This window comes from Prionailurus bengalensis, chromosome A1, assembly GCF_016509475.1.
Source record: "Prionailurus bengalensis isolate Pbe53 chromosome A1, Fcat_Pben_1.1_paternal_pri, whole genome shotgun sequence".
NCBI lineage: Eukaryota > Metazoa > Chordata > Mammalia > Carnivora > Felidae > Prionailurus > Prionailurus bengalensis.
The window spans coordinates 206,671,390-206,698,278 of record NC_057343.1 but is presented as its reverse complement, the minus strand read 5'-3'; the positions used below and the strand labels follow the sequence as shown (position 1 = coordinate 206,698,278).

The 26,889-nt window shown below is 35.2% G+C and overlaps 1 protein-coding gene across 1 annotated transcript; it reads left to right on the top strand.

Annotated features, from left to right (window-relative positions):
• Window positions 1–449: 449 nt before the first annotated feature.
• Window positions 450–14,971, top strand: FBXO4 (F-box protein 4). Its single transcript, XM_043599191.1, is given in 8 exon segments — window positions 450–875; window positions 2,110–2,345; window positions 5,192–5,412; window positions 8,925–9,000; window positions 9,111–9,286; window positions 13,048–13,170; window positions 13,173–13,222; window positions 14,429–14,971. Coding segments are annotated over 8 exon segments (1,161 nt in total). The 5' UTR covers window positions 450–686; the 3' UTR covers window positions 14,519–14,971.
• The last annotated feature ends 11,918 nt before the right edge of the window (window positions 14,972–26,889 follow it).

The window sequence follows — 26,889 nt, the reverse complement described above, 5'->3', positions numbered from 1 at the left end:
AGATAAAAAAACAACAACACTAGCAGGATTTCAACAGTACTGTATCTGGCTTCTCTTATTCTGGCCCTATGTTGCTGCCCTTTTGTGAGATGCTTACCTTCAGGAATTTTTAAATGTACCTGTATTTTTAAGTAGAGAATACAGACTCCTCACCTTGGCATAAGGTCTTTCATGATTAGGCCCCTGGCCACCTCTCTACTCTCATTTCTGCCAATCCCCAAGAACACAAACAGTAAATCCGAGACTGAAAAACAATTAGAAAAAACCTCCACGCCTGGCACGGCAGTGCCGAGAAGGAAGCAACTGGTTATTATGCCTAAGACAGCGGAGGAGGGCAATCTATTGAATAAACAGGGATCACCTAGGCCCAGATGAAGTGTAACCGGGTCCCAGACAGAACGTCTTTGGGTGAAGTAACCAAGTTACAAAGGGCCGAGAGATTTCATGGGACCGAGTGAGGTTAGCAAGGCTGAGGTCTGAAGTGAATGGGGCAGTGAGCGGTGCTTCGGGGTCCACTCGAGACGGCACCTCACTGGGCCACATCTCGATTCCCTTCCGGGTGCGGAGGCTGCCCGCGGGGAGACGTGGCAGGGGCGAGACGGGCGGGGCGGGGCGGGTGGCGAGCCGCCCGGAGGAGGACGCGCAGCGCGTGGCCCTGCGGCGCGTCACGTGCGGCGTCGGCGGCCATGGCGGGAAGCGAGCCCCGCAGCGGAGGCAGTGCCCCGCCGCCGCACCACAGCGACTGGAGCCGGCTGGAGGCCGCCATCCTCAGCGGCTGGAGGAACTTCTGGCAGTCGGTGGGCAAGGAGAGAGCAGCGCCCAGGGCCTCCCAAGAGGAGGCGGACGAGGAGGCCAGTACCCTGACGCGGCTGCCGGTGAGTGGCGGCCACCGGACGCGGAGGACCGCGGGGCCGGGCCGGGAGGGGCGTCCCGCTCGGGCGGCCTTGGGGGCCTCGCCGCGCCCGGGCCTGGGTCTGTCCCGTCCTGCAGCCATTCCGGGCCGTGTCGTCACCTGGGAATAACGGTAGAGCAGAGACGCGGAGGCGTTGACCTTTGGTCCTCCGCCGCGGGACCCATGGTCGCGGCGGAACTCACCGCAGTGGGGGCGCCCCGCTAACCGGCCGGGTCATCCTCACGTCTTCAACCCCCCAAAGCGAGTTTTGGTACTGGAACGCCCTGACGTCATTCAGGAAAAGAGGAGACCACGCCAGACTTTGTGGGTAGCCTGGGGAAGCCTTCAGCGACTGTGTTCTCAGCGGCTCTCACCTCAGGTTCAGGGTCCAGAACCCCTGGGGGACCCCCCCCCCCCCCGGAAACACTCGGCTATGACGCTGTGGCTCTTCTCCCACCGCGCGTTTCAAGCACCGACCCTCACACTTCATTGAGAAGAAGTTACAGGCGCCTCGAGGGGCGACAGGCCACAAGAATTATACACCTCATTTATTGTTAAACTCTTCAGGCAGATGGGAAAATGGAGAGGCGAAAAATTTCTTAGAAATTATTAAACTCTGTATCTCGGCTGAACTCTTGACACCTGCCTGTGACATCTATCAGAAATTGAAAACTGCAGGCTTAGAATGCCTCCAAGGGTCTCCCTTTTGTAGAGGTTCTTGGAAATAATAGATTTTATGGAGGAACTCAGATGACAGATTTTTTCTTTGATTTGCTCTAATGACAAGATCAGAAGTTTGTCAGCTTCATAAAGATTTTATGTTGAAAGCTAGATTATTTCCTTAAGTAGTTTGTTCAAGTGAACGGTGTGGCAAAATATCCGTGAGAAATTAAGAATCTGGTTATTTTGCTTGAAAAATGAATGTTTCGGTGTGTCAAAAATTAAGTGTTCAGTTACGTTTCTCTTTTGGTGGCAGGAAATTAACTTCCAAATAGTAGATTTCATTATTAAGAATACTGACACACCGATCTTTGGTTATCTAGTATAATTCTTTACAAGTTTTGTAATTTATCATGATATAATCATTAAAAAGACAAACTCTTTGGTTGACCTTTGGTTTCCTAGTATAATAAAATAAATTTTATAATTTATTATCAGAAAACAATTTCCAAGATACGTTTTTCATGCCTTTTACCTGTTTGCTGTTTCCATTTCAGATTGACGTACAGCTATATATTTTGTCATTTCTTTCACCTCATGATCTGTGTCAGTTGGGAAGTACCAGCCATTATTGGAATGAAACTGTACGAGATCCAATTCTGTGGAGATATTTTCTGCTGCGGGATCTTCCTTCTTGGTCTTCCGTTGACTGGAAGTCTCTTCCAGATCTAGAAATCTTAAAAAAGCCTATATCTGAGGTCACTGATGGTGCATTTTTTGACTACATGGCAGTGTGAGTATCTAGTTTTATGAATTAAAAAGAAGATATTATATTTGACTATATTACAAGTCAACAGTGTAAATTAGTCTTGGCTCTGCCACTAAATTGAGGATTAAGTTAAATGACTTCCTTCATAGGACCCTTTCGTTTTTCACATGTTGTTATTTGCCTGTGGTGCCTGACTCTAGACTATTTGAATAATTGTAGATAGTTCATATGCCAAGAAGTAAAACCCTTGTTAAAATTTTCATTATCTAGGGGTGCCTGGGTGGCGCAGTCGGTTAAGCGTCCGACTTCAGCCAGGTCACGATCTCGCAGTCCGTGAGTTCGAGCCCCGCGTTGGGCTCTGGGCTGATGGCTCAGAGCCTGGAGCCTGTTTCCGATTCTGTGTCTCCCTCTCTCTCTGCCCCTCCCCCGTTCATGCTCTGTCTCTCTCTGTCCCCAAAATAAATAAACATTGAAAAAAAATTTTTTTTTCATTATCTATAGAATACTTGTTATTTTGTTAAATGATAAATACTTTTCTGTGTCCAAAGAAAGAATGATCAGCAATTAGAGACCAGTTCTTTAGCAGGAAAGAACAACATTCTCAAGATTCTGGGAAGTAAGATTTTGTTATCATCCAAAAGCACTGACACTTTTAAATATCATGTAGCTGAGAGAATTAATGTTCTTGAACAATTGTAATGCATTGGATTCTATGAGGGGTGCCCTTTGTATGTTTACTTAACATGATTTTCACACAATAAAGAAGGTATTATCCTTGTGTTACGGATGTGGAATTGAGGTTCAAAATGGTTATGGATTTGCCTAAGGTCATATAGCTTATAAGAGACTGTTCTGGTTGGAATCCTATCATGCTGCATTAAACATATAATGTCATTGGGTCTGGATATAATCTCCTTTATTGAGGGCCCCACATTTAAGGCATGGTAAATAAAATTAAAAGATATTTGTGTTTTAGGTAAAGATTTTACTAGCTATAGTATTTTTTTCATATTTAAGGTATTCATATCTTTCCTTATTCTAATGCAGATGCTAAGTCTTGTGAAGCTACTTGATTAAAATGTATGTGTTATGTTATATATAATTTCAGTAAGTGCTACTGTACTCTCACTAGCTAGTTGTTATTTCTACATTGTCCCACAACCAAGTATATCATGCTGTGGAACCAAATTTTCCCCAGGAATAATCATAGTAACTACCATTCATGATCATATAAAGTGTTTTTTTTTTTTTAATTGAAGTATAATTAACATACAGTGTTATGTTAGTTTCAGGTGTATAATATAATGATTCAACAATTCTATGCACTTTTCAGGGCTCATCTTGATATGTGTACTCTTAACACCTTTTATATCACTCGTCTCCCTACCAACCTCTCATCTGTCAACTACCAGTTTGTTCTCCGTATTTAAAAGTCTTTTTTTGGTTTTTTTGGTGTCTTTTGTTCATTTGTTTCTTAAATCTATAAATTAATTTCTGATCCATACAACCCTGGGTTAATTGTTATTGCTTAAATAATGCAGATGAAAAAAACTTAAATTTAGACTATAAGTGGCTTATATAAATAAAGTGGTAAGGTTTGGCTAGATCTATCTAGCCTCAAAGTAGATTTTTTTTTTCCTTCTTGAATTACAAGGTTCCTAAATAAAGATCATTATCTTGTTAGGTTAGTGACTGTCTCAACCAGCTTGATTTAGTTAAAGGGATTTAGGTTTTATTTTTATTTGGGTACTATGTTTTAATTTTTGCTAACATGTAGAATTGCTAATTTAGAAATTTATAGCTATTGAAAGAAACCGTTGTTTTTTTCACATGATTCTTAGCTGGCTAGGTTATCAATAAGGAACATTTGAGCTTCTGTGTATATGTAACACTTTTTAAACTGTTCCATTAGAGGCTGTTAATAAGAGTACTTAAGAAATTTGGTTAGGGGCACCTGGGTGGCTCAGTTGGTTAAGTGTCTGACTTTGGCTCAAGTTACGATCTTAAGGTTCATGGGTTCGAGCCCCACGTTGGGCTCTGTGCTGACAGCTCAGAGCCTGGAGCCTGCTTTAGATTCTGTGTATCCCTCTCTCTCTGCCCTAGGCCACTCATGCTCGCTTGCTCGCTCGCTCTCTCTCTCTCTCTCTCTCTCTCTGTCTCTCTCTCTCTCTCTCTCAAAAATAAGTAAGCATGAAAAAAAATTAAAAAAAAAAGAAATTTGGTTATATTGGTGGACTTAGTGATTTTTTTCTTTTTCTTTTTTCTTTTCTTTTTTTTTTTTTTTACATCTAGGGATATTTATGCTAACTATCCACGTAGTTTATCTTTAGTGTGCGGTTTTTTCAATCTTGGCACTACTGACATTTCAGACCAGGTGTTTAGACCAGTTGTCCTGTGCACTGTAGGATGTTTAGCAGCATCCTTTACCTCTGTCCACTAGATACCAGTAGCACCACCCGCTGACCCCCAGTTGTAATGACAAAAATGCCTGAGAGTCATAATGACAAAAAAAGGCTGAGAATCACTACTCTATGTAGTGAATTTTTTACAGCTGTAACAAGTGTTAGACCAAGTATTCCATGAGAAAAATCTAAATGAAAGATTAGAAAGTAAGTAACTACTTCCTGGGGAAAACTTTTTCAGCTTCTGGACCACTTCTACTCCCAGAGCGCCTTTGTTTTTTCCTGTCTGGCATTCAGCATACATATTATAATGGTATCTGTCCTCCATGTCCCTCCATGAGGATTCTAACTACATAATTATTATATCTCTTGTGTCTAGCAGGTTCTCAATAAACTATATATTGTTGAATGAATAACTGCCTAGATTTTTTTCTGTCCTGATTTTCTAATTGTGACAATTTTATATAGCTATAAAATGTGCTGTCCATATACAAGAAGATCCTTGAAATCTAGCCGTCCTATGTATGGAGCTGTCACGTCATTTTTACACTCATTGATCATTCAGAATGAACCACGATTTGCTATGTTTGGACCAGGTTTGGAAGAACTGAATACATCTTTGGTATTGAGCTTGATGTCTTCTCAGGAGCTTTGCCCAACAGCTGGCTTGCCTCAGAGGCAGATTGATGGTAATTTTCATGTTAATCTATAGTATATAATAACTAAAGCACTTTGAACTTGATACTTATGTTGAATAATAAATTTTTAATTAATTACATCTTTGATGTAATGAAATAATAGTAATTTGGTGAATAGGAGCCCCCTCCTTGGTCCCAGTGGGTTGAAAGAATTGATTTACTTTTTTATAAGAGGTGAGCTTTCCTTTATTTTCTCAAGTTTGTGTAATCCAGAATGTAAGATTATATGAAAGTAAGTTATATGTTATCAAGATGTTTGTACAGTATTTACCATATGTTAAAAGAATGTTAACAGCAAAAATCATTCAGCATCTAATGTGTGCAAAGTACTTTGCTATATATTGGAATTTTTAAAAAGACCTCAATTAATACTTTCCTCTTCTTTCTATGAAAATGATAAGTTAGTTGGCATGCAGGAGATATAATAAACATACCTAATAATATAATCTAGCTTATGCTTTCCTCATTCATTTATCGAGAGCACTTATTAGATACTAAAGGTGCAGAGATTTAAAACAAACATCAGCAATCTTTGTCCTGAAGATACTTAGTTTAGGTAAGGGCAGAGACAATTATGAAGGTGATTCGTGTATGGTATAATTAGCCTCCTGGGTAGAAAGATAAGGGTCAAAGAAGGCTCCATGTTGAACATGATGCCTTATTTGAGTCATTAAGATGAATTAAAAGAGGCCATTAAAATAAGGGTAAAAGTATTATGAGCAGTGAGCACTACATTTCTAAAAGCACAAAATTCTGGATACATGTGACCTTTTGAAGTAGCTCTATGTGTCTACAGTGGGGCTAGGTGAGAAGACACCTGTATGTCATGCTTAAGCATTTGGGAGCTGTCAAAAGATTTTAAGCAGAAGAGCGAGATGATCAAGATTGTATTTGAGAAAGATCTGGCTTCTAAGTGGAAAATTGATTAGAAGAGGCTATAAAGATGTGGAGACTCATTAAGAAACCACTATAATATTGTGAAGAAAGTATGAAGGATACAGTGTTGACTGATTATGTATTGGCAGTATTTCTGATGTGGTTTTCATATTGGATGATGGTGCCATTCACTAGGATAAGGAAACACAGGAGGAGGAGGAGAAACTTTATAGAGATCTATATAGGGAGAATGACAGCCACTCTTTGGAGTATGCTGACTTTGATAACTCTGGGAGATATAAGTAGAGATGCCCACTATAAGCAATCCACCTGTGTGGAAGCTGCATTAGGGCAGGCTAGCTTTATTCTTGGCTGTCAGGCATGTAATAGACTGTCAACATGTATATTTGATGAATGAATGAAAAATTACTTTGTGGATTATTCTATGCATCCAGATCTTAAGAGTAAGATCTGGGTTAGAAATCAAGATTGGGAAATCATAGGGTGTCTGTGTAGACTTGAGAGTTTTTGAGTATAGAAAGGAATATTGTGAACTAGGTGCTGAAATCTTCAGTGAATGTTTAGAGGAAGGGGTTGTCAAATGTAATAAATAACATCCTAAATGTCATGGATATCATAAATGATGAGGCTGAGGAAGGGGAGATGGTCCTGCAGCTGAATGGTGTGTCCAAAAAGAGATGAAGTTTCAAAGAGAGCTGGTGAGTAATAGGACATGGAAGTGAGGAGTAAAGAGAACATTGACTCCACCTCTTTGTCCTGAGATATGAGAGGATAAGCAATTTTGTTAATTGATAGTCTTCTGCAAGAAAAGCAGCATTTAAGGGCAGGCCAGTTTCAGATAAGGTGGAACACTTTAAGAAGAGGTTGGGGATATGGGGAAATTTGCTGATGATGAAACGTTAATTTTATTCTTCAGACAAGAGCAGAAGTGTTTGTTTTGAAAATGCCAATCCAATTATGCCTCAAACACCACAAGATCAGGGAAGAATAGAGAGATGGGTCATTGGCAAGGTGGTACAGAACAGCATGGAGATCATACTGGGCTGAGGTTAGATGTATTGAGAGGGTAATCTCTGGAAATTAAACTGAGAAAAACAAAAATCAGAGATATAGTAGAATTTGATCTCTTTGGGGATCTCTTTGGGGATCTCTTTGGGGAATTTGTGTACCAGACCTGGTGGCCAGGGGACTAGGGTCATGCTTGCAGTCTCAGCCACCAGGATCTCTACCTATGTGTTGCCTGGAATGGTGACATAGGATGGCATGGCGGGTTTATTTAAGTAACTAGATTGGCTGTGATTCATGGATCGATAATATGAAAGGTGGAGTTGTCCTAAAGAGGTAAGTAAACGTGAGATTATATTAAGTTGTTTTTGAAGAGCGATGGCTTTGAAGGAAAGAGAAATAATTAGATAGGCATTTTCAAGCCATCTCTCCAGTTGCTGTCAGAAGAGTGGACAGTAGGGGATGAAAGTGGATGTAGGAGACTGGTAAAAAGTGATTGCAAAAGTCCAGGTGATAGGTATGATAATTTAGACTAAAAGGAGGGAGTGAGGATGGAGAGAAATAGATCTAAAAGGACATTTACATAGCAAAAAGAAATAGAGCCACAGAAGAAAGAGGGATCTTTTCATAATGCAAGAGGAGAATCAGCTCCTGAGTGTTAACACATCCAAAGAAGGGAAGATGTTAAGAAAGAAGGACAAGTGACAATGTTGAATGATTCAGGTAAAGGTAGTAAGAAGCTAGTGTTTAGCTAGGAATTTTACATATACAGTCTCATTTAATGCTTACAGTATCTCTAGGAAGTATGTATTTCTCTATTTTGATGTCAAAACTTTGGCTCACAAAATATGACAATGTGTGGCAAATGCAGATTATAACCCAAGTCTAATTCCAAATTTCACTATCTGCATATTTCTTCAATTTTCTGAGGTGATACTGGTGAGTCCCCATCAATTTATATGTATATATATATATTTAAAAAAAAATTTTTTTTCTTAATGTTTATTTATTTTTGAGAGAGACCGAGACAGAATGTGAGTGGGTTAGGGGCAGAGAGAGAGGGAGACACAAAATCTGAAGCAGGCTCCAGGCTCTGAGCTGGCAGCAGAGCCTGACGCAGAGCTCAAACTCACGAGCGGTGAGATCATGACCTGAGCCGAAGTCAGACGCTCAACCGACTGAGCCACCCAGGTGCCCTGACTCCCCATCAATTTAAAAACATTTTCAGAAGGAGAAAAAAGCCATTTCACTGAATGTATACATGGAGTATATGACTAATGAGAAACATAAAAATTGGTAAATGAATCTTGAGGATAGATAGTAGCTGTTATGATGCAGCTGCTACTGATATGATACAGAAGGGAAAACTCTAAGCCTAGCAGTTCTTTGTTCTTTATCCATATTTTTATTGCCATATAAATGAAAATTGCATACGGTATCTTTTCTTCAACATAAACATTTCATTTTATTCCAAAGCTGTGTGTAACTTGTCATGGACTTTTTAGTTGCTCATTTTGCTTGCACTGGGTAATTTTTTTCAATCTGATGTTTTTCTATATTTATTAATGACTTGTTTTGATAACTGAAATTTTCTTCTTTAGGTATTGGATCAGGAGTCAGTTTTCAGTTGAGCAACCAACATAAATTCAACATCCTGATATTATATTCCACTACCAGGTAAGGCTGCCTACTTGGTGGCCTACCTGAGGCACCAGGACTTCGATACTTTAGGGGGATGGTGCTTGTTTAGTGTCTGTTTACATTTTATATTTACATTTTTCTTATAGAAAGGAAAGAGATAGAGCAAGAGAAGAACATACAAGTGCTGTTAACAAGATGTTCAGTCTACAGAATGAAGGAGATGATCAGCAAGGAAGCCGGTATAGTGTAATTCCACAAATTCAGAAGGTGTGTGAAGTTGTTGATGGGTTCATCTATGTTGCAAATGCTGAAGCTCATAAAAGTAAGCATTATCTTATTTTCTTTTTAAGAGCACTTTTTTTTTCTGTTTTTGCAAAGCAAATAAGACATTTTTAGGCTTTACTGTGACTTTTTAAGAATATGATGGTTAATTTAATAAATGTGATTCTATGACCATTACTGTTAATAGTGGGCTTTCAAACTTTGATGTGCATTACGATCACTTGGGGAGCTTGTTAAAAACATACCTGCCTGATTCCTACTTTGATGGATTTTAATTCATAGATTTGGGTTGGTTCTTGGGTATCTGTTTTTTAATGAGCACTTACAGAATTCTGATGCATATCAAAGTTTGATACTATAACTACATAGTATTTCTTTGCTGTATGCTTCTGCACTTGTTATTGATGTTTTGTCTGCTTCTGGTTCTGTTCAAATAATTTATGCAGATAACTGAAAAATTTTTACCTTTGTTTCAGTTGTCCAGATAGATGTGTGGGGTGGAGTATTTAATTAAGTAGATTAGTTAACACTCACTACATATTCAGAATAATTGCCCTTCACATTGTTATTTGGGCATAAAATCAGAGTATTACTGGGTCATAAACGAGTATTATAATTTTTCTCCAAAATCTTTTGTGAATAAGTTAGGGCATGAATATATAATACATTGTCCTCACTCAGAACAAGGTAGCAGTAGCCACTCAACTGCTGAAAGAATTTAAAGTTTATGATGCACTGAAGTTAACCACAGCAGCAAAAGCTAAGTCCAGCTCAACTACTGACTGGTTGGACTCAACCACTGCATTAGTCACCTAACAGAAGAAGCAGCATGCCCATGTCTGGGAATAGATTTTCTTTACCTCAGTCTCTACTGTTCTTTACATAAAACATTTAACATTAAATTAAAAATTATAAGACACAAAAAAATAAAAAATGACCCATTGTCCAGAGACAAAGCAATCAGTGGAATCAGACCCAGAGATGACCCAGATGTTGCCACTCTCAGGTACATTGAAATAACTATGATTAATATGTTAAAGGATCTAGTGGAAAAAGTGGAAAATATGTGTGAACAGATAGGGATTTTCAGCAGAGGAGGAGGAAGTTATGAAAACATAAAATGGGAATGCTAAATGTGAATATATAACAGGTGAACGGGAAACAGGTGAACAGTTTCCTTAATAGATTTAAGGAAATAAACCTTTGGTGAACCTGAAGATAAATTAATTGAAATTATCCAAATTAAAACATAGAGAAAAGAGGAGTGGGGAGCATCTAAGAACTGGAGGAACCCATCAAGGGAAACAACTGAGGGGTCAGCATACTTTTTCTTAAGAGGCCACATAGTAAATATTTTAGGTGTATAATAAGCCATATGATCTCTCACAGTTACTCGGCTCGGCTGTTAAAGTGCAAAAGTAGCCATAGGGAATTTATAGTGAATGGGCATGACTGTTTTAGAAAAAATTTATATTTATAAAAATAGATCCATAGAATGTAGTATTGCCAATCCCTGATCTGACTCATGTGTAACTGATCTTCCCAAAACATGAAGAAATAAAATAAGGAAAAAGAAATTTTTGAACAGATAATGGCCAAATGTATTTCAAAATAACTAAAAGACAATAGACCATAGATCCAAGATACTCAGAGAACTCCAAATCAATAAATAAATAAAATACATAAGTAAAAAATACATCTAGATACATTATAGCCAAACTGATGAAAACCAAAGACTAAGAGATTATCTTGAAGGCAGTGAAAGCAAAAGGAAGCATACATAGAGAGGGCCAAAGATAAAGACACAGAATTCCTGAAAGAATTGCTGAAGGCAGTGAAGGGAAGTCTTTACAGTATTGTAAAGCAGGAAAAATCTTACATCCAGCAAAGGTACCTTTCAAAAATGAAGACAGAATCAAGACTTTCAGACAAAACCTGAGAAAGTTCATTATCTGCAGATTTGCATTACAAGAAATATTAAAGAAAGCTCTTCAAGCAGAAGACTGTGATACCAGATAGAAAATTGGATCTTAAAAAAAAAAAAGAAGAGGAGCCCTGGGATGGCTACACTGTTTCCATATATGTGTGTGTGTGTGTGTGTGTGTGTATATATATATATGTATATATGTCCATATATATATGTCCATATATATATGTCCATATATATATATATATATCCATATATATACTTTCCCTTAATTTAACTTTTTTATAATTATGTGAAGGAAAAATAATAACAATTATCGTGGGGGCACCTGGGTGGATCAGTCAGTTGAACGTCCGACTTCGGCTCAGGTCATGATCTCATGACCGTGAGTTCGAGCCCCACGTCGGGCTCTGTGCTGACAGCTCAGAGCCTGGAGCCTGCTTTGGATTCTGTGTCTCCAATTCTGCCCCTCCTCTGCTTGCATGCTGTCTTTCTCTCTCTCAAAAATAAAAAAAAAAAAAAATTAAAAAATTAAAAAAAATAATGTATTGTGGCTATATGATATTTTTAAGATATATAATAATACAAACAGCATGGAAGAGAACAAATGGAAATTCACCAGCACAAGGTTCTCCTATATGTAAAGTTGTATAATACTAAGTAGACTGTTACAAGTTAAAAATGTACATTGTAAATCCTTGAGCAACCACTAAAAAATGTGTGAGAGAGGTACAATTAAATAAGTCGGTAGTTAAGGTAAAATGGAATCATTACAAAACACAGTCCAAAGAAGGTAGGATAAAGGAACAAAGAGCAGATGGGACAAGTAAAAAAATCTAAGAGATCTATGATAGATTTAAATGGACCCTGTTGATAATCACATTATAATGTTCATTCATTTTCTATTAATATATAACAGATTCTCTCCAACCTAGTGGCTTAAAACAACACCTGTTTATTAGCCTATAGTTCTCTATATCAGAAGTTTGCACAGCATGGTTGGGTTCTCAGCTTAGGGTTTTACAGGCTGAAATCAGGGTGAGATGGGTTGCATCACTTTCTGGTGGCTCTGGGGAAAAATCTGCTTCCTAACTCACTGAAATTACTGGCTGAATTCCGTTCCTTACTGTTGTAGGACTGAGCTGTTTTCTTACTGACTGTCAGCTGTGGCTGAATCAGCTTTTAGAAGCTATCTTCATTTCTTGCCTTGTGACTCCCTCTTGTCTTCAGATCCAGCCAATACAGAATCTTTCTCACCAAGAGAACTTCATCTCTTCTCTTAGGTCAGCTTCACTGAGGATAATCTCTCATTCTTGAAGTCATATTTGTCTTATCATGTAGTCTGCTCAGGGCAGTGATATCCCATTACTGATTCTAGATTCCTCCCACACTTAAAGGGTAAGAGATTATACAATGGTGTGAATCATTGGGAGACCTTTTAGAATTTTGACTACCTCACAATGTCAATGATTTATACACTCCAAAGAAAGGCAAAGATTGCTAGTTTTAATAAAGAGCTGGATTCAACTATATGTTTAAATTGTTTAAACTAAGGCCTTTGAAAGAAAGGGTAGTTTTAGCTACAAAATTTGTGAGAGGAAAATATCTATATCAAAGTATTTTTATTTTCAAACTGTAAAGACATCTGAATGGTACTGTGACTATTTTTGCCCTCTAATATTACCAAAATTCCTATCCTTGAAGACTACTTAATGTAATTTTATGATAGATCGTAAATGAACAGCTGTTAATAAACAGCAATATAGGCACTTTATTATGTTTGGATCCTGGTAATTTTTTTAAATTTCCTTGTTTTGTTTATTTTAAAAATCACTATAAGTAATGCAAATTAAGGGTTTGACTACATTCTCTAGGACATGAATGGCAAGATGAATTTTCTCGTATTATGGCAATGACAGATCCAGCTTTTGGATCTTCAGGAAGACCTATGCTGGTTTTATCTTGTATTTCTCAAGCAGATGTAAAAAGAATGCCTTGTTTTATTTGGCTCATGAGCTGCGTCTAAATCTTCTGAACCACCCATGGATGGTAAGGTCTCACTTTCTCTGGTGAGAAAAATCTTTTTATTTTTCACTATTCTCTATTTGATTTTATTCTTTCCTACTCATTCTCTTTAATGAAATCACATTCTAAAGTTAGTTTTAATAGCTTAATCAGTGGGAGATAGTTGGTATCACTGTTTCATCTGATCAATTTGTTCTCTACTTGCCTTTCCTACCATAGATACAGTAAATCAGTTGGCCATTGTTTTGTTTTGTTTTTTGACATTGGTGTCATGTTTTTTTTTAAACATGAATTTAATATGCTCTAACGGTCATCAAAAATACAAGTTCTATCTTACTATTTCTTGCTTTCCAAATTTTATTTTACTCATGGAACCCTTTCTTCAATGAAACCTTACATGAAAGCTTCTAGGTAAAATAAAGAAAAATTAAAATTGGAAATACTTACGCTTAAAAAGTTACAGGATTTTCTTCCTTCCTCCCCCTACACCTTTCACGGAGCCCTGAAGACTCTTTGGAACACAGTTCGAAAACAACCGATAAAGGCGTCCCTTTCTGGGTGGTGGGAGTTTTCGTTTACCATTAAGAAGAGTGGGAGTCTTTAAAAAAAATTTTTTTTTAACGTTTATTTATTTTTGAGACATAGAGAGACAGAGCATGAACGGGGAGAGGGTCAGAGAGAGAGAGGGAGGCACAGAATCTGAAACAGGCTCCAGGTTCTGAGCTGTCAGCACAGAGCACGACGCGGGGCTTGAACTCACGAACCGCTAGATCATGAACTGAGCCGAAGTCTGACGCTTAACCGACTGAGCCACCCAGGCGCCCCAAGAAGAGTGGCAGTCTCAAAGACACGTTTTTGCAACTGGATATCACATTTATCATCCGAGTAGCTGGATTCTTTCAAAAATGTTTTAGTTTTCAAAGTGGATATTTTGGAGAATTTTTTTTTTTTTCTGATACAAACAAGTCATTGAAATGATAGTTCTTCCCATTCCCAAAGCTGAGTTCTAAGATACGTAATAAGCCTTATATTGGTAATAAATTATAGACATAAGAGAAGATCATATTTTTTTTATCTAAGTTACATAGAAGACAAAATTTGAATGACTCACCCAAAGTTTATTGGGATTTTTTAAACTGTATTCTTTTGTTAGTATCTAGAAAAATGTTTCTTTTAATCATAAGATTTTGGACTCAGTTTCTTACAGTGATCTCTCTTATCTGCTCATAGGTCCAGGATACAGAGGCTGAAACTCTAACTGGTTTTTTGAATGGCATTCAGTGGATTCTTGAAGAAGTAGAGTCTAAGCATGCAAGATGATCCTTCTTTTAGACCTTGAGAACTGAAACCATTTGAAACCTGTTACTGAGGTCATGATGTGGATATTTGTTCAGTCAGCTCATTTTGTCCTGCCTTTTTGCAGGTGGGCTTTATGTTGGAACAGCTGTAGCTGCTATGTTTTTTACAAAATTTTTACTTTTTACCTTAAATCAATTACAAGAAAAAAACTTTCAGTGCTAGTATTTAGCCCCAAAATGAACCCTTTAAGATTTTTTGATAACTTTTATATTTTTCTTTTTTAAAATATTAAATTCTAGAAAAAACAAGTTTGTACCTCTGTCATTCCTTGTGATTTCTCTTTTCAGTTCAGAGATTGCCCTGGTGGAAAATACCAAATTTGCCAAATTTTCTATAGGTTCTTTTCAAGGGTCCTTAACTGGTTATCAGAAGTTTTTATGTATTCTTAATAAATATATTGCTTATAGGCTGGAATATTCTTTGGAATTGCATTTAATATTACGGTCATACAACTTCTGGGTTTTCTCCTGAGACAGTAGAAATTAACTTGGTATCATATTTAATACTAATTAAGTAAAAATAACTTTCCTGGAAGTTCTTGCTATTTCAGATAACTTTGAAGGCTCATAAGGTTCTAAAGTCAAATTGTATTCCATCCTCCTAGAGAAAACATTCCATTAAGACATATTCATAAGACTTCCTCACAAATTGCACTTTGCAGAGGAAATGTTACAGCTTTCCTGTCACATTGGAAGTGAGGAATTTTAAGATTGTAATAAAAAGAGCATAGTATTTGCGTTAGCATTAGGGTTAGTGTTAAAAAAAAAAGTGTAGTAGTATTAGTGGCACTGGACCCAAGATATAGCCTACAACCTATGAGTGGGTGCTACTCCAAAAAAGGTAACTCCTGTGTCTTGGGTGCACTCATCCAGAACTTGGTTTCAGCAGCATGGTAGTCGGGGCTGGATGGGAAATGCTAACATCCTGCTCCTGGGAAGATATTTCTCCAACTTAGGTAGTATGGTTTTGCTTCCTTGGCTGCCACAGTCTAGATTGGCGTTTCCATCTTGCTGAGTTAGAGGAGGGAAGGAGGCAGTGAGTCTTGGCTCAAATCCCAGACACTTGATGTTCTTATTGAGTTTTAGTGGACTTTTAAAAAATGCTTCTTCATTTACTGTATGCTTTGGGGACTATTTACAGAGTCTTTAAATGGTGTTTGTTTAAAAATAATTTTCTCCAGTTTGTCTATGGAGATATAACATGGAATTCCTTATGTTATTATGCCAATATTTCCTTTTCTTATTTGTAGTTTGTCACCTCATTGATTTCTGATATTGGTAACTTGTGTCATTTTTCTTCTTGAGCAGTCTGGCTGAAATTTTATTCTCAAACACCTTTTGGTTTTTATTGATTTATTCTGCATTTCATTGATTTATGCTCTAACTTCTCTTTTTCTGCTTTACAATTTTTTTGAAATTTCATTTTCTCTTTTCTAGTTCCTTTTTTTCATTTCTATTATTTAAGATAGAAATTTAGGTCATTGATTCTCATTTTTTTTAAATAAGCATTTAAAGCTATCTATTTTCTCCTAAGCCCTCTATAGCAGCATGAACACATTTTGAAATATTTTGTATTTATTATTATGCAGTTAAAATGTATTCTAATGCCTTGAGATTACTTTTCAATCCATGGATTATTTAGTAGTATTGTTTTAGTGTTGTTTAATATCTATTACCTATATATTTGGTAATTTGTCAATATTTGCTATTGACATGTAATTAAATCTCTTTTTTCAGAGAGCACACTCTAAAATTTCAATCTTTTAAAATTTGTTGAGTCTTGCTTTGTGGCCCAGCTTTATGGTCTATTCTGGTGAATATGCTACATGAACTTGAAAAGAGTTTATATTCTGTAGTTGTTAGGTAGAATATTTTATAGCTATCTATTAGCTCAAAACCATTGATAATTTTCAGATTCTATATTGGCTACATTGATTTTTCTTAAAGATTTTATGTTTAATCTCTACATGCAACATGGGGCTCAAACCTGCTAAACTGAGATCAGGAGTCACATGCTCCACTGACTGAGCCAACTGGGTGCCCCATATTGATTTTTATATAGTTGTATCAGTTACCAATAGTCATTAAAATTCTTAAGTATGGGGTGGGAGGGAGGGGAGGGTGGGTGATGGGTATTGAGGAGGGCACCTTTTGGGATGAGCACTGGGTGTTGTATGGGAACCAATTTGACAATAAATTTCATATATTGGGAAAAAATTCTTAAGTATGATTATAGAATTGCCTATTTTTCCTTTTAACTGTCAGCCTTTGCTTACTGAGTTTTGATGATGGTTTAATGTGCACATACATATATGACTTTTATTTTCCTGATGAATCGATCCTTCTATCATTATTAATAATGGTTTTTTTGCTGATAACACTCATTGGGTTTGAAACCCATTCTCTAATATTAATATAACCCCTTCAGGATTTAAAAAATGAAACGCTGTTCTCATGGTATATCCTTCAACCTAAATCTGTCTTTAAATTTTAAGTGTGTCTCTTGCAGATAGAATATAGCAAATTTTGCTTTTTCTTTTTCCATTCTGGCAATACCTACATTTTAATTAGAATGTTTAGGTCATTTACATCTAATGTAATTATGGATAGTATTGGTTTCAGATCTATCATTTTATTATTTGTTTATCCCCTCTTTACTATTGTGTCTATTCTTTCTGTTTTGGATATTTCAGTATTTTTTAGAAATCAATTTAAGTTTTTCTGTTAGCTTTTTTTAGCATCTCTGAATTTTTTAGAGGTTGCTCTAGTGATTGCAGTGTATTTCCTTAGCTTTTGAAAGTTTTCTTATAGTTAACATTGTTCCAATTTGTATAATATGTAGAAATGGTGTAACTATGTAAGTTTTATTCTTCTCACCACTCTTTGCTACAGCTGTTAAATGCATTATACTGGCATATGTTATAAATCCCAGAAGACAGTGTTAATAGATTTTGCTAAAACAGTCCATATATATTATAAGGAAATTAAAAGAAGAAACATTTTACAAAATAATGAAAGTGGTCTTGTATTTTTTTAAGATATATAAAATACTTGGTTGACATTTTAATTCTTTCAGCCCTCTCAAGATGGTTTTTTGTTCTCTTCTAAGCTTTGTAATTTCTGATAAAAAGTTATTTAATAATTGCATCTTTATTCTCTTGCATGTAATTTACCCCTTTTTTTTCTTCTTTCATGTTTACTTTTTATCTTGGCTTCCAGCAGTTTAACTACAGTGTGCCTAGATATGGCCTTGTTTATTATTATCCATCTTGGGAGTTACTAGGCATATTGAATATTGAAATTCATGTCATTCACGAAGTTTGTGAAATTTTTGGTCACTATTTCTTCAAATATATTTTCCTCCCCATTCATTTTTCCTCCTTGGGTCTATATTGTGTAACACATGCGTTAACATAATTCGTTATTATTTTAACCTGTTTCTGAGGCTTTGCTCATTGTTTTCAGTGGTGTTTTTTTTCTCTGTTATTCAGTTTGGATAATTTCAATTGATTTATCTTCAGGTTTTCAAACTCTTATTTTTATCTATGTTTTGTTAAATCAATCTTGTGATTGATTATAATTTATTATTTTATTGGTTCTATAATCTCCTTTTGGTTCTTTTTTTTTTAATTCTATTTTTCTCAGATTTCCTTTTTTTTTTTTTTTTTTCATTGAGGGCATATGTTCCTTTACATCAATGAGAGTGGTTGTAATAGCTCCTTTAAAATCCTGTCTGGGGCACCTGGGTGGCTCAGTCATTAAGCGTCCAACTCTTGGTTTTGGCTCAGGTCATGATCTCATGGTTTGTGAGTTCAAGCCCCGTGTCTGGCTCTTTGTTGACAGCGTGGAGCCTGCTTGGGATTCTCTCTCTCCCTCTTTCCCTCCCCTACTCTCTCTCTCTCAAAATAAATAAACTTAGAAAAATTTAAAAAAAATCTTGTCTGCCAATTCCATATCTGGAAGGGCTGGTTTTAAAGGTTGGTTTTCTTTTATTAAAGGAATGGGTGCCATTTTCATTTCTTTTGTATCTTGCAGAATTTGTATTAATATGAATGATAAGTTGTTGAGACTCTAGCTTCTGTTATTTTTTTTCCGGTAAGTGTTATTTCTGTTGTTTAAACAATTAACATGGTTAAACGTAAATTGCAAACTCTGTTTCTTGGGCAACAGTTCCACATTCAGTTTATCTTTTTTCTCCAAATGAGCACCTTAAGTTGGTCTTTCACACAAAGTTTAGCCAAAGATATAGACAGAGAATTTAGTGATTTTTTTTTCCCCTGGAGTTTTCTTTTCTGAGATGACTTCTTTCTTGGCCTGAACAAAATCAAGACATTTTTCTGCTTTTCAGATCTGCTCTCTTGTCTTTTCCCAGAATTCCTGTTGAGGGCTCAACAGTTTATTTTTCACATTTGGAGTTCTTACATTTGCAATTTGGTATATCAAACATAGTGTCATGAAAAGTGTCAGTGTTGGGAGGTGCTTAGATGGCTCAGTTGGTTGAGCATCGGACTTCAGTTCAGGCCATGATCTTGCAGTTTATGGGTTTGAGTCCCACATTGGGCTTTGTTTTGACAGTGTGGAGCCTGCTTGGGATTCTCTGTCTCCCTCTCTCTGTCCCCCTCCCCCACTTGTGTTTTCTCTCTGTCAAAATAAACATTTAAAAAAAGTGTCAGTGGTATTTTTCTTATCCAACAAAATTTATGACAGACCTGCTGTTCCATCCACACGTACCCAGAATAGGCAGTTGGTCCCATAAAAGCAACAGTTCTTTGAGCACTACAGAGACCTGTTTCATCCTTGGAATTTATTTAGACTTTTTGTACTTACTGCTCTTTGATGGCTTAAAGTATAATTTTCATTTTATTCTGTTTTCTTATTGCTGTAACGATCATTTGTGACCTACATTCTATCTGAAAGTAAGCAAAATTCTTAGCGGTTTTTATACTGTCTCTTAAACACCTTATAATTTCTAGATCAGTGTTTATTTGTCAAAAAGTTTCTAGCATTATGTATACACAGTAGCTGGACTATATTGATCATTACTATACATTGAGAAGAGTTCTCATGTCTTATTTCCCCTTGATTTTCTGTATTATTTCATTTTTACTATAAAGTATGTGGACTTTTTTTTTTTCCTCTCAAGGAAATTATATTTGCCTTCACATTCTTTGATCCTTGGAAGAAGTCCTCAACAACTTTTCATAACATTTCAGATCTGACCCTTGCTACAAGTCTCAACAAATTAAATATATTTAAATTTAAAATATTACAGTTGATTATTCTTTCTACACAGTTGTATAAGAATGTTAGAAGTAGCATAACTAAGTCATGAAGTGCATAGACCTTAAAACCAGATTGGTCTGAGTTCACACCCTAACTATATTACTGTGTGATCTTGGGCACATTTCTTCTATATGGCTGAGTTTCCCTAATTGTAAAATGAAGATAATACCTACTTCATAAAGTTCTTAAAAGACTTAAATAAATTAATATTTTGAAGCACTAAAGACTGTCAGTTGTACAAAAAAGTGCTCTAAAATAGTTTGTCCAATAAATAAGTTTCGATGTACAGCACAACACCATTATCAAAACGAGTTTTTATTTTTATTTAAAAATTTTTTTAGTGTTTATTTTTGAGAGAGAGAGAGGTAGACACAGAATCTAAAGCAGGCTCCAGGTTCTGAGTTGTCAGCACAAAGCCCAATGCGGGGCTCGAACTCAAGAACCGTGAGATCATGACCTGAGCTGAATTGGATGCTTAACCGATTGAGCCACCCAAGGGTCCTTGAGTTTTTATTTTTAGTCTCATAAGAAAAACCTGCTGTAAAAATCCCCATTTACCTAAGAAAGCTTATAAAATGTAATAGTAGATAGATCTAGTAAAATAACTCCAGGAGAATGTAAGGCTCTTGATTTTTTTCCCCACAGAACTATAGAAATTTTAGCTAAAATATTGGCAAAGGAATACTTAATTTTTCTGTTTGCCATGATTAGCACTATCAGTTTTACACCAGAGTACATTGAAGGCCATTTTCTGTTTTCTACCTTGTAAAGCACAAAGTCTTAGCTTGTTTGTCAGATGTTGCTATAACAGAAGACTATTAAATTCTGAAAAATGTGACAGTGCTGTCTCTAGATTTCCAGAAGGTGGCACAATTGCCTCATACAGAAAGAATTTGTTCCCTCCCTCTCAAAAACAGCTATTTGAATTTAACTTGTACAATTTTGATTAGATTCGATTTTCAGTAGCATTTTCTAAAGTGTATTCTAAAAGCATAGTAGTTTTCTTGATAACTATACTTCCTTAGTGGGCATTTTGTAATGTACATAATTGTTGAATCACTGTTGTGCATCTGAAACTAATATGTCAACTATACTTCAGTTTAAAAAAAAATCAGAAAAGAATCTAAAGATGTTTCTCCAAAAGAATAAACAAATGACCAATAAGCATATGAAAAAATACTCAACATCATTAGCCATCAAAGAAATACAAATCAAAATCACAATGAGATACCGTTTCACACCCACTTGGATGACTGTAATAAAAAAGACAGATACTAACAAGGTTAGGGAGGATGTGTAAAAATAGAAAAACATACCTTTTTGGTTAGCGTAATAACTTTGGGAAATGATTTGGCTGTTTCTCAGTATGTTAAAGATGGTGTTAGTTACTATATGAACCAGCAATTTTAGTCCTAGGTATATACCTAAGAGAAATGAAAATGTGCATACAAAAACTTGTATATAAATGTTCATAGCAACATTATTCATAGTAGTCAAAAAGTGAAAACAATCCAAATACCCATCATCTGATAAATGGATAAAATTCTGTATATCCATACAATGGAATATTATTTAGCAATAAAAGAGTGCTAATATGGATGGATCTTAAAAACATGGTAAGTGAAAGAAGCCACTCACAAAGGACCACATATTATATGAGTTCATATATATGAAATATTCAGAATAGGCAAGTTTGTAGAGACACAAAATAGATCATTGGTTGCTAAGACTGGGAGAGAGGGTGATGGAACCGTGGGGTGGATGGCAATAAAATTTCAAACATCCATCTAGACTCTTGAATTTTTTTCTTGGATAGTTTCACTACATGTTGCTGAGTGTCAGTAGCCAATTCTGGGGTCATGTGTGCTTTTTTCTTTGATGTGAAAACAACCTGTAATTAAGTAAAAAATCTAGGCTAATTACTAAATGAAGTAGAAAGTATAGGAACTACTAATAAATTGTTTGATTCATTATAACTGTATAGGCCAGTATTAATCAGCCTGATTTTTCTAGGTTATTATGAACATTATTTAAGAACCATTTGAGTATTTTTTTCTGTGAGCTTTCTGATCATGTCTTTTGCCCATTTTCTATTGGACTTTTTTTCCCCTCAAAAATTTTTTTTCAATATATGAAATTTATTGTCAGATTGGTTTCCATACAACACCCAGTGCTTTTAAAGGACTCTTCAGATAACAGGATGGTGAATCTTGGATGATACAAATGTTTTTACCCAGTTTATCATTTGTCTTCTGATCTTGTATTTTTCCTGTGCAAAACTTTTTAATGTCTAATTTATTAACACTCTTTTTTTTTTGTATCCACATTTTGTTTCATAGTTAAAAAATGCCTTACCCACAAACAGGTTATAAAGAAATATACCCATGTTTCTTCTTGTACTTGTGTTATTTCATATTTTACATATAAATCTTCTATCTATTTGGAATTTATTCAAGTATATTGTGAAGTGTGAATCCAATTTTATCTTTTTCTAAATTGATATAATTGTTACATAATAATTTATTAAAGTGCCCATATTTTCCTCAGTATTTTGAGCTACCATACTCATTCAACACTAGATTTCTTTACGTAATTGAGTATGGCCTGTTTTGTTTTTTCAGTCTGCTTCTCTATATGCTCTAATGCCATACTATTAAACTTATAAAGGACTTTTCATGTGTTCTAATATCTGATAGGGCATGGCTTCATCATTTTTCTTTTGAAAGGTTTTCCAAAATATTCTTAAATACTGTTCATATAACCTTTAATATTATCTTTGTTAAACAAACCCCAAAAAACCTTGTATATTGGGAATGGGATGTATACACACACACACGTACATATACATATGTAATACTTTGGAGAGAAACTACATAGGATGTTGTCTCCTTTCCAAGAAAATAGATGTGTTTCCATTTATTCAAAACAGGTGTGTTTTTAAATTTTCCCTAGGTACATTTTGCACATGTCTTGTTAAGTTTATTTTTAATAATTTTATCTTTATTGTTGCTATTATAACATTATGTCTTCTACATGATTATTTGTATATATGAAAATTGTTGATTTTGTGTATTAAATTGATATCCTTATACTTTATTATTTGACTTAGTTTCTTATTAATAATTCCTTGGATTTTCCAGATTTACAGTTATATGATCTGCAAACAGGAAGTTTTACTTTTTTTTACAATGCTTAATCTTCTATTTGCTTTTGCATTGCTAATACTGCCAGTATAATGTTAAATAATACTAAGACAATGGATGTTCTTCCTTACCTTGTTCCTCATCCTGGTGGGAATGCTTCTTGTCAGAAATTTCCCATTATGTAAGATACTGGCTTTGGGAGTGATGTTTAATAATCATGTTAAGAACATATGCAAAAAATATTATTTTATTAAGTGCTTTTTAAAAATGAGGGATAGGTGTCAAATTTTGTCAGAGGCCTTTTTAGTTTCTATGGTGATAATCATGATTCTTCTTAAATTACTTACAGGGTGAAATGAATTAAATATTGAACCATCCTTACAATTTTGGGATAAATCTCTCTTGCCTCATACTGTGTTATTTCATATTGTGTTAATATCTTTTGCTAATATTTGTTTAGGATTAGTTTTTTGCTTCAATATTTAGAAATGAATTCATAAGAATTTAAAAAATATATAATATCTTTATTAAGTTGATGTATTAGTGTTATACTTGCTTCATAAAAATAATTATAAAATTTTTCTTTTTTCTATTCTCTGAGACAGTTTAGGTAGTATTGAGAGAACATGTGATTTTGATATTTTGGTAGAATTATTCTGTGAAAACATCTGGTTCTGATTCCTTTATTACAGTAAAGTTTTTTGCTAATGTTCTCTACTTATTCTATGGAAATTGGTTTGTTTAATCTTTCTCTATAGGATTCAGTTTTTCCTAAGAAATTATTTATTTTATCTAGATTTTTTCCAGTTTATTTGCATAGGTATTTATAAACTACTGTCTTATGATTTTAAAATAAATCCTGTTTCAAGATAAATTTTTCCTTATCATGCCTTATTTTGTATTTGTATGCTTTCTCCTACCCACCCACCCCCCCCGCCTTGAAGAGTTAATACTTTGTATTATTGCTTATTTTTTCAAGAACTAGTATTTTGATTTATGCAGCATTTTGTTATCCTTTTTTATACCTCATTAATATCTGCTGTTATTTTTGTTCTTATACTTCAGGTTTATTTTACTGTACTTATTCTAACTTTCTTTGTTGGGAATTTGATTATTTTTATTCTTTCATTTATTCTTTCATTTGATTATTTTCGTTTATTGATTTAAGTGTTTAAGGCTATACATTTTCTTCTGTCACTGCTTTTATTGTATTCCATAGATTCTTTAATGTAGAGATTTTATTATGCTTCTTTAGAAATGTAGAAATTTAGATTTTTATTTCTGTATTTTTAAAGAATTATTTAATAGAAGGTTTAAACATTTTTATTGAAGGGTATTTCATTGAAAAGTCTTTGTTTTCTGTTTTTAATTAATTTCTAGTTATTTTATAATCAGAGAATGTGATATTAATTTCATTTTATGAAATGTACAACAGTTTTTGGTGAGCTTATAGGTGGTCAAATTTACTGAATGCTTTATGTGTATCGAGAAGAAAGTATGTTCTTTTTTTACATGTGTCAGTAAGATCCACTTTATCTTTAATGTTTATTTAAACATTATTAACTTTATTTAATGTTATCTATATTTTAATGTTTTTTATTCTTTTGATCTTTTTTTTTCAGTGACAGTGAAGTATTAAACCCATTATTATTATAGTTTTGTCTTGTGTTTTCTGTAATTTATACGTTGTTAAGGAAGTTACTGCATTATATGGTGAATATATATTGATAGCCATTGTTTCTTCACTGTGAATTAGATCCTTTAGCATTATGAAGTAAGCTTCTTGTCTTATTTAATATTTTTAAGCCTAAAGTATCCTGTGTGGAATGTCAAGATTTCTTATTCACTTGGATTTATGTGGTCTAGCTTTTCTTTTTTTTTTTTTAATTATTTTTTTTAACGTTTATACATTTTTAAGAGGCAGAGAGAGACAGCATGAGTGAGGGAGGGGCAGAGGGAGAGGGAGACACAGAATCCAAAGCAGGCTCCAGGCTCTGAGCTGTCAGCACAGAGCCCGATGTAGGGCTCAAACCCACCAGCCGTGAGATCATGACCTGAGCTAAAGTTGGACGCTCAACTCACTGAGCCACCCAGGTGCCCCTGGTCTAGCTTTTCTGAATCTGTTTGTGTTAAGTGGGTCTGTTTATTTAACCCTTGGGTTTGTTTAGCGGTTGGGTTTTGCTACATAAGCCAATCTGAAAATGCTTTTTATTTAATAGATGAGTTCATTTTTATTTATTGATTTAATTATTATATATTTAAGTAATATTTACTGTGTGTTATATATTTATTGCATTTCTTTTCTATGTTGTCTATATATTTTTAATGTTCCTTATTTAATACTTTTAATATATGTTATATATTAAATATTATGTATTTTACATGTTCTGTGTTTATGTTTTTGTTTCTATGGTCATCTTGGTACTGTTATTTTCATTAATGATTTTTAGATTTCTTTCCCATCTTCTCTATCCTTTTGATCCTTTTTATCTATGTTATTTTATTTATTTCATTTGTTTTAATTTTTGCTTATGTCCCTTATTACATCCTCAATCTAATCTATATTTCCTGTGATGTCTTCCAATTTGGTCTTTTACTTTATAGGTGATTTTTTCTTTATTTTCAATTTTGTTTCTGAGTTCAGTCAACTCTCATTTTACACCTTCCTGTTTTTATGTTGATTTTTATTTTGAACTTTTAAATAAATATGTTCTTTGAGGTTTTTTTTTTTTTTTTAACAGAAAATGGTTGTTTAAGGGTATTTAATTTAGACTGGCATATTTTGGCTACACTTTTTCTGTTTTGTGGTTGTTTTGGGGAATTATTTTCATCTAAAATGTTTTATTTTCTTTTTTTTTTTTCTGTTACAATAACCTTTAGTATGGATGATGTCTTCTATTTTCTGTTAATTTTGGAATGTCTTACATTTTCCTAGGCCAGCAAGTTTTAAGTTTGGTGACGTTTTAGATTTGTTAGCACAAGAGTCCCCTCTTCTGTTGGTATGATGAAGTGCAGGTTCTTAAATTAATGTCTACTACATTCTTTTGTGGCCAAAGGAGAGAGGATAATGCTGCCTTCTGATGTTTCTATTTTGTTTTTGTAAAACCTTTACTTTCTACTACTTATTTCCTTCTTTCCCCTATTCCCCAAATCCATGAGAATACAAGGCCATTCCCACTTCCAAGTTGTTCCACTCTTCTTGAGAAGGGGTGCAACTCCCACCCTGATTGCATCCACTATCAAGGCCCTCCCTTTCAATTCTCCATAACCAGAACTCTGAACATCCAGATAGCAGATTTATTTTCAGCATTTCTGCCTTGAGGTGGGGCTTCATCTTTTGGAAGATGATTATGTCTGTATTCCACATGTCAAGTGCTTACTTGCTGCTCTACAGGGGACTCCAGAGGTGGTTCTTCTGGCTTCTGAATGTTTACCTTAGTTACATTGAAATTGAAGTATTATTCTGTTTTAGTCATGGTGTAAACATGGGATATCAGAGGGTGGTTTTTTTTTTGGTTTATTTATTTTGAGAGAGAGTACATGAGTGCTAGTGGGGGAGGGGCAGAGAGAGGGAGAGAGAGAATCCCAAGAAGGCCCTGTACTGACAGTGTGGAGCCCAAAATGGGGCTCAGTCCCACGAACTGTGAGATCATGACAAACTGAGCTGAAATCAAGAACCAGTTGCTTTCCGACTGAGCCACACAGGCGCACTGGGTGATCAGGGGTTTTATTCATTGTCTCTGATCTGTATGGTATTCAGAATACATGTGAATATTCTAGTGGTGGCCCCACTGCCCTGTGGAATTCCAAATCATGTTGTTTTTGAATAAATATAATTGTTGATCAGGTCTTCCTTTTTTTAACTAAAATTTCTTTTAATTTCTACATATCAGTCCTGGTTGTGTCT